Source organism: Equus przewalskii, chromosome 6, assembly GCF_037783145.1.
Source record: "Equus przewalskii isolate Varuska chromosome 6, EquPr2, whole genome shotgun sequence".
In the NCBI taxonomy this organism is placed as follows: domain Eukaryota; kingdom Metazoa; phylum Chordata; class Mammalia; order Perissodactyla; family Equidae; genus Equus; species Equus przewalskii.
Genome location: NC_091836.1, coordinates 68,240,667 through 68,256,172, shown reverse-complemented (window position 1 = coordinate 68,256,172; position 15,506 = coordinate 68,240,667). Strand labels below are relative to the sequence as shown.

Here is a 15,506-nt window from a genome sequence, read left to right as displayed (position 1 = left end):
TCCTTGTGACCACAGAGCAGAGCTAGGCCTGTCACCCCGGCCTCCTGACCACCCACGGCACGTATCAGTCCTTCCATTTCTCTGTGTAATTATTTTAAGATAGTACATTTGTATGTGTTTATTGCTGCCGCTCTGGAGTGCTCACAGTCAAAAGCTTAGTACATTAGTAAAAATTAGCTTTTATAAAAGTGAACAGTGTACTTAGGATTTTTTTCCCTTTGATTTGAACTTTTTTTCCCCCCCATTTTCTGATTCTCATTCTTATTCGTTAAGTGATAAGCCATTGAGCACCAGTTTTACGCCCAGCTTAGTGGTAGATGCTATGATGATGATAATAGAGAGAGAGTGTATATGTAGTATAATCATAACTGGTATTGTTTATTGAGCACTTACTGTGCACAGATATTGTTTGGGGTACTTTATATACTTATTTAAATTTTACAACAGCTCTGCAGGGCAGATAACATCCCCATTTTACAAGTAAGGAAACTGAAACTCAGAGAAGTGAAGTGACTTACCCAGAGTCAAACAACTAGTAAGTGACAGCATTGGTATTCAGACCTGGATCTTATGCCTCTCAGCTCATTCTAGTGTGTCATGATGCCTCTCATTCCCTCCCATACTGCATTAATTTAACTTATTAATTAACAAATATTTATCAAATGCCCATTCAATTAGTTAAGGCTTTCCAAAGACAGCAAATGGCAAGGTGGCATTGGAAGGGATCTGAGGAGAGGAGTAATTAGGGAGAGCTTCCTGCAGGAAATGGAGCTTGTGCTGCCTCTTGGAGAAGGGCTAGAATGTGACCAGATGTAGGTGGCCTGGAGAGAGACTTGCGCATAGGAAAGGGAGCTCTCTGCCTGCGTGCTGAGCACTCTGCAAAAGGCTGTGAGGGGAGGTTGTTAGCCTCCCTTGAAAAGCTGTTCTATGTAGGGAACTTCACGATGAACAAGTTGAATATGCTTATTTGTGTCAGCTCCCTAATGAAACGCTGTTAATAAAGATAAAATAATTTAAAAATTGTAAACTCACAAGATGAAAAGAATAGAGGAGACGAGCAGATGATGAAGTTAACAAATTTTTAGAAAATCACAAGCAAATAAATGAGTGATAAACTGAGTTGGCAGAATGGAGAAAAATGACAGCTGTAGCCTTCAAGAAGCAGCATAATTCAAACCAAAGAACTCCAGAAGGACTTAGGATTTGGAGGTGCCAAGTACCTCGTAGAGTGTAGGGGTAAGAAATAGGTCTAAAAGTAGGATTACTTGAAAGTCTATAGAAAGAGAAGTAAAACGGCCAGTTCACTTCCCCACCCTGCATAGCCAAGCAACTACCTCTGCATGCACCCCACTGGGAGACGGAGGGTTTATTTTCTAAAAAGTGAAACCCAAGAAGCTCTGAACCCTGAACTGCCTGGTATACTGGGGCAAGAAGTAAGATGCCTTACTGAAAACAAGGGAATTCAGTGAAAAGCCCAACATACTAACACCGAATTCCCCAACCACTTTTTCCTGCTACCTCCCCCAAAGGGATCCAGACTGTACTCCTAGGTAGAAGATCGGAGGACTCCCTCTGGAAAAAAGAAGTCCCAGCAATGAGAGTTCCTGGGACGGACATGTCTGCCACAGAAAGGGCGAAGTTTCCATCCGCTCATTCTGCAGTGACCCCAGTCAACAAGCACTGCCATTACCTAGACTATCTGATCAGCTTTTTAAAGTTGCATTCGTAAACATGAACTGACAGCCAAAGATCACTAGACATTAAAGGAAAGTCTCTAATTTTTTTTTAAGTCTAAAAATAAAAGAAAGAAAGAAACCCAGAAGTAACAGAAAATGAAGAAGGAGGAAAAGACAAAATAATAATAATACGAGAAAGTAATCAGAATTAAGGGATAAGAGTTTCATGTTGAAGGGACTCACTAAGTGCACGGTACATGAATGAAAAAAGACCCAAACAAGGGCTTACAACTGTGAAACTTCAGAATACTCGGGTTAAAGAATAAAATCCTGAAAACCTCCAAAGAGAAGTGTCAGTTCACATACAAAGGGTCAGGAATCAGAATGTTATCAGGTTTCTCAATTACCATATGCAGAGTTAAATGACAGTAAAACAATGCTTTAGAAATTCAGAAGGAAAATTATTCCCAACCTGGAATTCTATACCTAGGCAAGCTATCGTTCAAGTGTGAGAACGAAATAAAGATATTTTTAAATATTCAAAATGTCAGAAAAGATACCTCCCACGCTCCCCTTTCTCAGAAAGCTACTATAGGATATGCTTCACCAAGATGAGACAGTAAATCACAAAAGAAGTCATGAGATCTCGGAAACAACAGCTTCAGCACAGAAGAGAAGTAAACAAGATTTCCAGGATGATGGTGAAGGACCGTCTAGGAAGAGAACAAGGGAGCAGGCTAGAGAGCAGCCAGTTCGGAGTGGAGAGAGAGAAGGTGCTCCTGGAAATATCCAAGGGGGAAGTGGACCTAATGGGTTATGTGCTGTATTTCATCAGATTGAGAGGATTTTTAAGGTTTTGTCCTAGTTTGGGCAGGATCTTGTGTTAGGTACTAAACAAGTAGTACTGTCAATAAGATGGGTACTCAACAAGGGAAAAAATGGCAATTAGCACTTCAGGAAAAACAAACAAAAACTACAAAAAAGGAGTAATATATTACATGGCTCAGCAGTGAACAGTATTTTTATTGGTATAATGAAGTAAACACTAAATACCAATCGAACAAAAAATGTGATCTTGAATATCTTGAGAGGGTGGGAAGACGATCTGTATTTGGGAGGGTAGAGAGTTAAATCCTCATTCCTTAATAAAAAGTCAATGCATAACATACGGGTAAGGGGATAGAAGTTGTGTAAGAGAAGAGTAATATGAGAGAGCCAGCTTCTCATTTGTCGTAGTAGAAATATAGTAGATGATGTCTAAAACTGGGAGGGAAAGAACAAGAAATATTGATATAAGCCTATTGTTTAGGAATATGGAGGTAAAAAAGACACAGCTAAAAGTGGTTGCTACTGAAGAGCAAAGAACTGTTGCTTTTTTGTTATAAGCCTTATGGTGGTTTAGACTTATTAAACAGTACATGTACTTTATTTATTTATTTGAGGAAGATTAGCCGTGAGCTAACATCTGCTGCCACTCCTCCTCTTTTTGCTGAGGAAGACTGGCCCTGAGCTAACATCCCTCCCCATCTTCCTCTACTTTATATGTGGGACGCCTGCCACAGCATGGCTTGCCAAGCGGTGCCATGTCTGCACCCAGGATCGGAACCAACGAACCCCGGGCCTCCAAGGTCTAGCATGCAAACTTAACCACTATGCCACTGGGCTGGCCCCCACATGTACTTTATTTTAGAAATTAAATTAATATGTATGTATTATGTATGAATTTTTTTAGTTCTCTATGTTGAAAATTAAAAGAGTGACACAGGAGAAGGAATTTGAAGTCGTTATTAAGAGATTGTAGCCTTGACTTTGTCCCTTATTAGCTCTGTGACCTTGGGCAGGACGCTTGCCTTAGTGAGTCTTACCTTCTTCATGTATGAAGGGAAGGAGTTTGGAGAAGATGGCCTCCAGGATCTCTCTAAGCTCCAGTGTCCTAAGATTCTATGATAAAAATAATAGTGCTGTGCAGCACGTGAAGAGTTAAGACCTGGGTGGAGGCTTGAAATTCCCACATTTCCCTCTTTTGGTTGAAATCAAACGGGGAGGGAAATTTTCGTTGTGGTCTCTGCAAAGAATTCAGCACCCAGCCTTCCACTGTGGGGCCTGGGGCAGGCATTGACTGTGCACTGGCTCAGGGACACATAGCTTAGTGTTATTTCTGCATGGTTTTTTTGATATTTAATATTTTTCAGTATGAATCACAAGCGAAATTTCCATGCCATGTGTAAACAATTTCACTTTTTTATTGAAACAATGAATTCAGGAATGTCATATTGGGATATCAGCCATTTTGCTTTTATCAATGTATGGAAAAAATGCTTTTATATTAGTACAAGAAATGATGTCATGTAATATGGAGTAGATCATATAATTCAAGGTCAGCAAATCTCAGGAGGTGATTTAGGTCACCAAGCTAGCTTTGGAAAAGGAAAGAATATTTTCCCTCTGTCTTCTCAAGTATTTTGAGGAGTTTTCCGCTCAGACGTTGGGGTGGATGGTGGAGTAGCGTGGTTGTGAAAAGGGGTTTCTGTCTGATAATATCTTTGCCGTGGAAACATGTGGCCCTCAAGAGTTTACTTCCCCTTTCTGGGCTTCCGTTTCCCCATCTGCAAAAGGAAAGGGTCAGCTTAAATAATGTTGAAGATACCCTTTAGCTTTGACGCTCTGTGCTCTCCCTCCTTACTTTATGGGCATGTGCAGACCTTCCAAGAGGCCCAGTTCGGTTTTGGGGTTTTCCTTGAAAAGCTCGTTGTGGTGAGAGTGAACTCTTTCTCTGTTAAGTGTCACGCACTCACAGAGAAAAATCGATTGAGTACTAGATACAAACAAAAGAAGACTTACTTTGATTTTTTTTGTGGATGGTGGATTTATTTTTTAAGAAAAGAAAATATTTAAAAGTTCGATTTAGCCACTTTTGAATGTAGGTGCTGGAAAGTAAGACCTAGACCGATGACCTTTCCCGTTTGTACACCAGTATACAGGTTACAAAGTATTTTCTTCAGATATCTTAGGTTCTTTGAAAAATACATTTCTAGGGGCTGTGTGGTACACTTACTCTGTTATGGCCCCTTAAGGAAGCAAATGGTATTTGGAGACGGAGTGAGAGGAGGCAAGGAACAGACAGAGGACAGCCGTTTAGCAGGTTACCTGAAGGACATGGAGGAACACCAATCTCAGACGATCAGCCTCTTACCAGCAGAAATCAGTTACACTAAGGGCCGATCTAGCACACAAGCCAGTAGCTTCCTCATACTAGCTCTGCAGCTCTGTCCTCTGGTTCTGGACAAAGAGGAGAGTTAGAGATACAAGAGAAATGCAGAGCACAGCCTCTGGAAAGTGGCTTGCTGTTTATTTGCTTAATAAGCCTTGACTGAGCACTAGCACTGTGTCAGACACTGTTGGGAATCAGAGATGAATCCAACCTGACCCTCACGCTTGATTGTGCAAGGGAGAGTCCGTGAAAGAAGGGCTGACTGTGCTCAGAGTATACACCAGCCTTCAGTATCCAAAATGAAATACTGGTTTTCATTTCATACTGGTATGTGTCCCTGGAGTTGACGGTAGCAGCCCTCCAGGGGTCTTTGAAATACCCTGATTCCACAGGTTGGTCATCCCTAGTCTTCTCCAAGTTTAGGCGGCAAGGGAGCAGGAAATGAAAAGACTACTTTTAAGTACCATCCCAAAAGTGTGGTTGATGATACTGAGATCATACATTCACATTTCCTCCTTTAGAGTTCCAAAAAAAAAAGAAAGAAAACTTGTTTAGTGGTGCGTATCTTGGAAGCATTGCCTAGTATCTGCCAGAATTTCTTCTAATTCTATTTTTCTCCCTTTGCAGCTCAGATATCAACACGGACTAGGGACTCCAGACTTGAGGCAAACCCTTCCTAACCTGAAAAACTTTATGGAGCATGGACTAATGGTCAGGTGGTAAGTACCTTCATCTCTCATAACCAGAGACTGTATTGTGGATAACAATCCTGAGAAACTTTCCTGACTTCCACATTGCTCCGCACCTGCCGTCTGGGTTTTCTCTGTGATAAGACAGCTGAAGAAGAAAGGCAGCCCTCCTGCTAGTGTAGGTCTCAGCTCCAGGCTGGCTGAGGAGGGTGAAGCACCCTCGGGAGGGGGCGGGTTTGAGGGGCTATCGTTGGAACATTTGGAGGTTGGCTGGGCAAGGAATCCTTGAGGGCATTGCTGAGGCAGAGACTAGAGGACAGCCAATGTGATTCATACAAGGGAGACGTGGAGCCCCTAGGACTTCTCCAAAGAATCAACAAAGGACGAAACTATAGAATGAGCGTCAAGATCAATGGCTAGGAGAGTTAAAGGAAGAAAGCAGACAAGGAATAGGTCAGGTTGCCGGGACCTAGCCTGAGGCCGGGAGGCATATACTGGAATGTTTCTTGTACAGTACTTGATGGCAGTGCCTGCTGTACCATGAGGGCAAGCTGCTGCTTCAAAGCACTTTGTCAGGACAGACGTGACCCTTTTAAGGAGAGAGGGGCAAAGGGAAAGTCTGCTGCAAAGAGACCCTAGATTGATTCACTTGACTTACGTAAATGGAAAGCTGTTGGCTCTCGCTGGTTAGTAATTCTTGAAGTTTGAATCCTTGGATGATGGGCAGTAACTTATAAAATCACGTGAATGGAAATCAGGCCTTAGGGCTAGACAGCTGGGAGCAGCATAGTTTCTTTCTTCTAAAGAGCGCTAGCTTCTGATCCCAGATCTTTTTCTAACCTTCTCTGTGAGCTTAGTCTTAGCTCTCTGAGACTTAATTTCCTCATCTGTAATCCCTGCCCTGCCCATTTTGCCAGTTTGTGGTGAGCATGAAATGAGATATTAAATGGAAAAACTGTTTGTGGGGAGGAAGGTACAAGATGGGTTCTGTTTTCTTCTGTGCCGTAAGGATAAGCCTTCAAGATAATAAGAAAGCGACATCCATGATTAACCTTTACTGTGATGTTTTTGATTTCTGTCTCACATGATCTTCAAAATGCAAGTTCCAGATGTCTGATTTTAGATAGGACTCCTGTTAAGCAAATACATAATTGTTTAAAGAATTCTACTCAGAATATGAAAATACTTAGAAAAGCCGAGTGATGATATGCACCTATATGCCCTGAGGAATGAAAGACAGAAATGGAGTTTGAATGTAAAATAATAACAAGAATAGTAATAATAAAAGTGAACTAGCAGACACTTATTTAGTATCGTCTGTGTGTGAGGTTCTGTGTTAGGCACTCTGGAGGGAACAAGAAGTAGAAGGCACAAGCCCTCCCTTCAGGGGGTTTGTGATCTAGTTGGAAACGAGCTATATAATTCATCAAAGGTTTATAACACAAATGGTAGATAAGCTAAGATGATCAAAAAAAGAGGCAGCCTACAACACTAGCTGATTAACCACTAAATGAATCTCACTCAGTACAGACAGCAGATTGTCCCACATCGTGTGTTGGAGTCTGTCCTTTGTCCACTGTTGGATAATGCCATCTCTCTCATATACCAAGTTCACTTATATACATGGATCTGTTTGCAGGCTCCCTGGTCTGCTTCCTTCTTTTATTTGTCTATCCTTGGGCTAGTACCACGTTTTTAATTATTATAAGATAGAATTTCTGTAAGTCTTGTTGAGGTTTGAGGATGCCCAATAAATAGCATCCCTCTTCCCCCTGACATTTGGGACCATTTGAAAGAAGAGATATAAGAGACAGACTAATAGAAATGAAAAGCTCAGTTTTATTACTGATAAAGCTGCTTGGAAAATATGGCTTTAGATGTATAACAAGAGCTTGCAAAGAGTCACTCAGAATTGAACTTACCTTCACAATCGTGTGAACTGGAGAAGCCCAGGCTCTCCCCACAGAGGCAGGCCCTTAAGCACACTGCAGAGAGCAGTCCGATGACCCCTGCAACAGCCCAGACGGGGCTAAGCCAAGAATACACAGGTTCTATTTTTCCCTCTAAATTCACGAACCAGAAGAGGCCTGCCTCCTCTAAGAGTGAGTGAATGAGAGGATGGAGAGAGACCAGGAGTGTTACTCCTAAATCATGGGGGTTTGTTGTTTTTTGTTGTTTTTTTGGTGAGGAATATAGGCCCTGAGCTAACATCTGTTGCCAATCTTCCTCTTTTTGCTTGAGGGAGATTTGCCCTGAGCTAACGTCTGTGCCAGTCTTCCTCTATTTTGTATGTGGGACGCCACCACAGCATGGCCTGATGAGCAGTGTGTCGTCCATGCTCAGGAACCAAACCAGCAAACCCCAGGCCACTGAAGCAGAACACGCAAATTTACCCACTGTGCCACCAGACCAGCCCCCTAAATCATGTTTTTTCATAGCTGGGAAAAGGAAGATATTCCCAACTTTCTTGATATCTGGTAGGGTAAGGGTCCAACTTACAGTTCTTCTTCAGAACTGTCTTGACTTTTCTTGACTTATCAGTTGTGTTTGAGTGATTTGACAGCTTTATGATATCAAATCTTCCTAACTGTGAACATGGTATCTCTTTAGATGTTTTCTTACTACTTCTTAAGCATACTTCAGTGAGGTTTGTAAATTTTCTTCATGGAAGTTTGGCACATCTGTATAGACACTTAGTCCTGTGTAGCTTACTGTTTTGGTTGCTGTTATAAATTTTTCAGTACAACATCCAAGTTTGTTGTGGCTGGTATAAAGGAATCCCACTGATTTTTGTATTTTGAGAATGTATCCAGCAACCTTGCTAACATTAATTACAATAGTTTGTCTTAGATTCTCTTGGATTTCTATGTATACAATCGTATTTTTTTAATGAACGATGGCTTTGTTTCTTCCTTTCTGCTTTTACCATTTTCTTTACTTTTTCTTGTCTTATATTTTACTATGGAAGAGCAGCAGCGATAGTGGGCGCCCTTGTCTTATTTCTAACTTTAAAGAGAATACTTCTCACTTTTCACCATTAAGTATTGTATTTATTGCAGGGCTGAATAGATACTCTTTATTAGCAAAAGGAAGTTTCTTTCTATTCCCAACTCATTAAGAGTTGTTTTTTAATCACGAATGCGTGTATTTTGAATTTTATCAAATGCTTATTCTGAATCTATTGAGGTAGTACCGTATTTGTTCTCCTTTACTATGTTAATGTGTTAATAAATATTAACACGTTTTCTAATGTTAAACCAGATTTGCCTCCTGGGATAAACTGTACTTAGTCATGATATATTATTTTTTCCTATGTTATTGGATTTGATTTGCTAATATTTTTAGAATATCTGTATCTGTGAACTGAGATGAGAGTAGCCAATATGTTTTCTTTCTCATATAATAATCCTTGTCCAATTTTGGTAACAAAGTTATGAGAGCCTCATACAATAAATTGAGGATCTTTCTCTTCTTTTCTATTCTCTGGAACAGTTTATATAAGATAGGAATTATCTATATCTTGAAGGTCTGATAGAACTTAGCGAAAACCTAACGTTTTTTATTTGTTGATGGAGGAAGTATAGATTTTTAACTACTGATTTAATTTTTATAGTGATTATAGGTTAATTTATGTTCTGTTTTCCCAATTCCTTGCTGACTTACTCCAGTCTGATTTCCAGTTTTATCAGTATACTGAAATTCCTTTTATCTAGGTAGGTGCCTGCTGAACCCTATGTTGCCAGACCTAAAGATCACTTTTCTGTCCTTGTCCTGTTTTGCATCTGGTGGCATTTGGCGTTGCTGGCCATTCCTGCCTTCTTGAAACCTTCCTCCTTCTTGGCTTCCACAGTACTACCCTCACCTGGTTTTTCCTTTCAGCCGCTTTTTCTCTGTCTGCTTTTCCTATTCCTCCCCCTTTACTTGATCGTTAAATATGGGGTTCTCCGTGGTCCAATCTTAAGTCCTCCTCTCTTTTTCTCTCTCTACTATGTGATCTCATCCATTCCATCAGTTTTGAAAAATGTTTATATGCTTATGTCTCCCAAAGTTATGTTTTTAGCGTAAACCTCTCTTACAAACTTTGTGTAATCAAAGACCCACTTGACAGCTCCCCTTGGAGTATTACAGGCGTCTCAGCCTCAACATATCTAAAACTCTCCTTCCGCCAGTCTTCTTCCTCTCAGCAGATGCTCTCCAGCTCAACCCACTTGTTCATACTCAGGGGTCATCCGCGATTCCCTTCTTGTCTTCACTCCTACCGAATGGAAGCTAATTCATCAGCAAACCCTCATCTCTGCCTGCGAAATATATGTCAAATCTGACCACTTCCCACCATCTCTGCTACTGCCAGCCCAGTCCAAGCCACCACCTTCTCTTATCCAGACGCTGCCCTGGTCTAGCTTGTCTCCTTGATTTCACTCTTGTCCCACTTCTGCTCATTCTCCACAATAGCCAGAGTGATCTTTTTAAATTTTAGCTGTATCGTAGTCACTCCCTAGCTTCAGTGGCCGGAATGAAATCCAAGCTCTTTTCCGTGGTCTGCCTGGCCCCCGCCTTTCCCCCACTGCCTCATCTGACACCACTCTCCCCTCACTCTCGTGTACAGTCACTATACTGACCTCCTCTTATTTGTAGGAACCAATTCTTTCCTGACTCAGTCATCACACACAGTCCTGCCGCCTAGAATGTGCTCTCCCTCTTCTCTCCCACCACCGTCCTCACCCCATCCCCTCACGTAGAGGGAACAGCTGTAGAAAAGGCACAGTCGCTTTATTGGCAGAGAACAGACCCCCTTGGCTAGATTGCACATTCATTTGAGGAACAGAGAGAATCTGAGTTCTGTGGTACTTAGTGCTTAAAACGGCAAATACAAAATTACAGATAAAAGTAAATATTTAAAATGAGGAGTGGGGCCGGCCCCGTGGCGCAGCGGTTAAGTGCCCATGTTCCGCTTCTCGGCGGCCCAGGGTTTTCCGGTTCGGATCCCAGACCGGACATGGCACCGCTTGGCAAGCCACGCTGTGGTAGGCGTCCCACATATAAAGTAGAGGAAGATGGGCACGGATGTTAGCTCAGGACTAATCTTCCTCAAAAAAAATGAATAAATAAAATAAAATGAGGAACAACATCACAACAAATTACTAAAACTTTAGAGTTTAAATCCCTTTCTTTGGAGATCTCTTTAGACCATTTACCCCAAATGCTTACATGGAAATGCTCCCTCATTGCAGCCTGGCTGCCCTTTCCCCCCTAAAACACTGTAATTTCTAGCAGCTCTCATCTCTGAGGCTCAGAGAATAAAATGACTTTCCAAGCATGGTTGACCCGTGAACATGTAGCAATAAAACCAGAATCTAGGTCTCCTGGCACTGATGCAGTAAACCCATTAAGCCCCAAATTCACACATTTCTGTAGTGCCCCTCTGTGCCAGCTGTGCCAAGCGCATTAACACTGAATGAATCGTAGGTACCACTTTATGGTGCTCTAATGAAAAGTGGGCTACTAAGATAGATGCAAAGTGCTACAAAATGAATGTGCATAATGATTCCGAGTCAAGACCACCGCGGGAAGCCAGGCTGGAAGTTACAAATCTAAACAAAGCTCGAACAAGCACTTCTAGCCTCAGAGGAAACCTGAGAATTTCCGAGAGCAGCCATGGACTGAAGAGTTGCCTCCCGAGCCCGTGCTCCTTGGGGCAAAGGGTAAAGAAACTCATGCTCCTGAGGGAGCCTCTGACGTCTTTTGTAAAGGAAACACTTCCATTCTCTGTGTGGTGGTTGCCGTCCACAGATTGGTCCCTGCGGAAGCGGACTGCTGCATGTTCTTTCGGTGTCGAGGATTTCAGACTGGCTGAGGGTCAGTGCCGTCACTGAATTCCTCCTGGTGGTGAGCTTCAAAGCATTGTGACAGCTTGTTTTGTTTTGGTTTGTTTGTTAAAGACAAGACAGTGTGATTGAAATTCCTTTAATGAAGTGGGTTTTTTCCTTTCACATTAGAGAATTCTTATCTGATATCAAAAGCATTTACCTGATTAATCCTGAAACTAACCCCTTTTCCCCATGAGCAGTTACGTGGGGCACAGCCCTCAGTGCTTTATGCCAGCTCTGTCCCAAAGAAGTCCTCATTATCCCGTCCTGGGGTAACTGACTCCATCACAACTGCCAAGCAACACAATGTTGAAAAGCAGAATTTCAGCTCAGAGGTTGTACTCTTCAATATTTTGGTTAAAAACCACCAGCATGCAACTTAAACATACCATGTTTCTTTCTTTTACTACTAACTACAAAGTGCTCCAAGATTCAAGTTGACATGCACATGCACAGCTGATGCTAGTGCTGAATTATGGTCAGAGAAGAATGTACATGCAAGCTGCTACTTGATAGCTGCCAGCAAGATGCTAAGTGTAGAACTGCGTTGAGGAGATGACGTGCTGTGGCTGCTGTGAGCGGGCCGTCTGCTGGGGCCCCAGCACGCAGGTCCTGGGACGGTGCCTTGGTTATGTCTCTCCACCTCTCTCTCGCCCCCTCTCAACTGACCCCCAGACATACCACACTCATTTCTGAACTCAGTGCTTTTCTCAGACAAGTTCCCACTACCTGGAATGGCCTGCCCTTGCCTCTGCCCTACCCAGATGTTGCTCTCACTTTAGGACCCAGCTCATACCCTACCTCATTCACTCAGCAGGCACAGTGGCAGATACGGGGATAAACATATACTCCCTCAGTAGCTTGAATTCGCTTCTTCCACCACGTCTCACCCACTAGGCTTTTGAGCAGCCTGAGGCTGGGGCCTGTGTCTTAACTCCTCCTGTGGTCCCAGCCTGGCATTAGGGCAGCAGGTGCTTGGTAAGTGATGAGCACGTGAGTGAATGAGCATGCCGTCTGTCCTGTTCTATTCATGGACTGTGCTCTTTGAGTGCATTCAAGGAGCTTATAGTCAGTCTAATTGAAGCAATGAAATAGGAACAAACAATATTAGAAAGGAAGTTATTTGGAATGTTGAGAGGAAGGCATTTACTTCCTGGTGTGAGGGGTGTGGGTGAGAATTGGACAAGCCTTCACTAAGGAGATAGCATTTGAGTGGACCTAGGACACAAGAGGAATTTGGACATGTGACGGTCGGGGTATGGGACAAAATAGGTTAAAGAAACAGTTGCCTAGTTGTAAAGAGCATATAAAGACTCTGGGCTTGAATAGCAACTCCACTGCGTACTGTCTCTGGGACTTTAGTAAAGTGACGATAATAGTGCCTACCCAATAGAGTTGCCTAAGGGTTAAATATGTAAATACCTAGCATACTGCCTGGCACATAGTAGTAGTCAATAAATGGTTGCTGTTAGTATAAAAATGGAATGGACAAGTGAGTCATAGTTGTTATATCTGTTTTAAAAATTAAATCCATTCTTTGTTATAGCTGTTTTGTTTTTCCTTTAAAATCTACAGTCATCTCCTTACAAATAGATATAGAATATGCTTCTTGGTCAGTTTTCTCTAATAGTGGCTCATGCTGTCTTGCACATTAATGCAGTAAAATATTCGCCATCTCCCTCTCGCTTTCCCCAAATCCTTTAAAGACTGTTCTGAAGTCTTAGAGACAAGTACCCTACAGGTCTGTCTGTCTGCCTACTTTTTTGGTGCCTACCTTCTGAGGTGACTCTCTCCTGCATTTGGAAGTTGTGCATAATGAAAGTCTGTTATTTGCAGAACTTTCTGTTTTTGTTTAAGCTTGCAGCAGCCCTGTGAGGGAAGCAGGGCAAGGATAGTGATCACTGTTTACACTTGAGAAAACCGAGGCTGAGGAATGCGAAGTGACTTGCCTAGATCTCGTGGTAATCAGCAGTAGGACTGGGACCGGAAGCCCGGGTTCTCTGGCTCCTAGTCTCGCGTTCTTTTTACTGTACCCTGCTGCCCCTTAGTAGTCGGTGGTCACTCTGTCCCTTCTCTCCCTTCCCCAGCCCTCCCGCCTCTGTGCTGCTGAGTTTCTAAAACCTGTTCCCTTCCACGGGGAAATCCACCAAAGTCCCATCCAGAGCACCAGAAAAAACACGCCGCCAAATCGAGGCCACAGTTCTGGTGAAAACCTTCTCTCTTGCTCGTCCCGTACCGTCTCCCTCAGCGAACTAGGAAGCTAAGAGTCGTGAGACTTTGTGAAGAGTTTAAGGACTTTAAGACTAAAGGAAACAAAAATGATTATATGTTTCAACTCCATTGGTTAAGAAACAAGAAAACTAAAGGAAGCCCGTAGGTTGGTCTAAAACATGTTTGCCCTGTCGTGTTTGTCTTCCTTAAATTTCACATTCTTTATTCAGAGTAAGACGTGATAAAAGCAAGATTTTAAAGCCATCTGTCCTGCTGCATATATGGAATTTTTTGTTCTAAGTTTAATTTTTCCAGACTATAAAGCTTAAGCTCTCTGGCGGCTTAATGCAAGGCAGTGCGGTGCAGTGGGAGGAGCACTGGACTTGGCAGTGAGATGTGGGCTCCAGCTTCAGCGCCATCATTTAATTTTCAGAAATCGTTTTTGAGTATCAGTTTTTAGAAATAAAGTTAATAGCACCAGCCCTGTTTTTCAAGTATAGTTGTATGGTGCGAATGAGATAATGTCTATCCGAGTGGTTTATAAACTAAAAAGGACTAAGCAAAGGAGTGTTAGGTATTATTCACGCATGTAACAATCCGTTGTCTCCTCTGCGGACAGCACTGCTAAAGAGACGGAAGAAGAATCGGAAGTGTAAGACCTGCCCTGCCTTTGCTTAGCTGACAGTTGTTTGGTTTATAATCTAAATTAGTAGATAAGACAAACTAAATCTTTTGGAGAACATGACTTGCACAGATATTCCAGTGCATTGTTCACTCTTGCTGTCACGTGGGACTTGGAGCCTGAGCTCCCGCCTCAGTGGACGCTCTGCTACAGTGATCACCAGCCTTGGACTGGTTTATTTGTTGTTTTAGGACCCAGTGTGACATTTTTATAGTGACTGCATCAGTTTCAGTGACCTTAGCGAGGAGAAGTACCCTTGGCTACTCTTCAGCTTGCGGGAATACTTCTCCAGATTCCTTCTAGCGTTTGATGGTGTGGCTGTGGGAGAAGCAACTGAAGTCATCGCACTTCAGTCGTAAAATCTCTAGCTAGTGCTGCTGCTGACCTATTTCTGATCTCGTCTTCCATTGTTTTTTATAAGTAAAGAGAATCAAGCTCCACAGCTTTTTTAAATAAATAAATAAGAAGGAAGTACCTAAGAACTTTGGCATATTTTAAGAAAATGGTTTTTTCAGTAACTGAGAATAATGAAAATCTAGAGCAAGTAAGCCAGTCTACTTTCTTTAAAGTCAGAGGGTAACAATATAGTAGTTCAGCTTTTAAGCCAAACCACTCGCCTTTGAAAATGAAGCAGCATCCAGCATTAAGATTTTTTAAAAACCTCACTTTTAAAAAGCAGATCTATCCTCTTTCCTTCCCTCCATCATGCTTGTGCTGAATTCAGAACTAGTTTCTGGCAGGTGATCCCCGAGGGACTTAAAATTCAACGTGCTCTCTAGCTGATGTTGGTTTTTAAATTTAGATCAAATGACATTGTCTTTGAAGTCTCAGAGGACTGCTGAAGGTAGCTGCACCAGACAGGCTTGCCTTTCAGAGCACTCTTGCAGCCTGGCATCTTTAATATGAAAAGTGAAGCCTGGTCAAAAATAAATGAGAAAGAAAGTTTTATTGGAGTTATTTACTCTAAGATAGCTATTTTAGAAGGAACCTTGACAAGTCCTCTCCTTGCCTCTAGACAGGAACGCACAAGGCATATGGGTATCTGCTGTATTTTAAAAGACCTTGGGGCACCAGGCTTCTTCCATAACTCATTCCAGAGTTTAAACACCCTCGCTTCAGGAAATTCTTCCCTATATTGAACTTACAGGCCCTCTCCTGCGGTTAACACCC

The 15,506-nt window shown here is 42.3% G+C and overlaps 1 protein-coding gene across 5 annotated transcripts in view; it reads left to right on the top strand.

Moving 5' to 3' along the window:
• Window positions 1–15,506, top strand: part of UVRAG (UV radiation resistance associated) — a 298,705-nt gene that overhangs the window by 268,222 nt on the left and 14,977 nt on the right. For 4 of the 5 annotated variants that reach the window (XR_011541145.1, XM_008515930.2, XM_070624087.1 and 1 more), the window contains one exon: window positions 5,515–5,606. Coding sequence is in view for 3 of the 5 variants with exons in the window: in XM_008515930.2 (XP_008514152.2) it covers window positions 5,515–5,606 (92 nt within the window). In the remaining 2 variants the exon portion in view is untranslated. Of the gene's footprint in view, window positions 1–5,514; window positions 5,607–15,506 lie in introns of those variants that run through there. The other variant, XR_011541146.1, reaches the window with a different exon arrangement.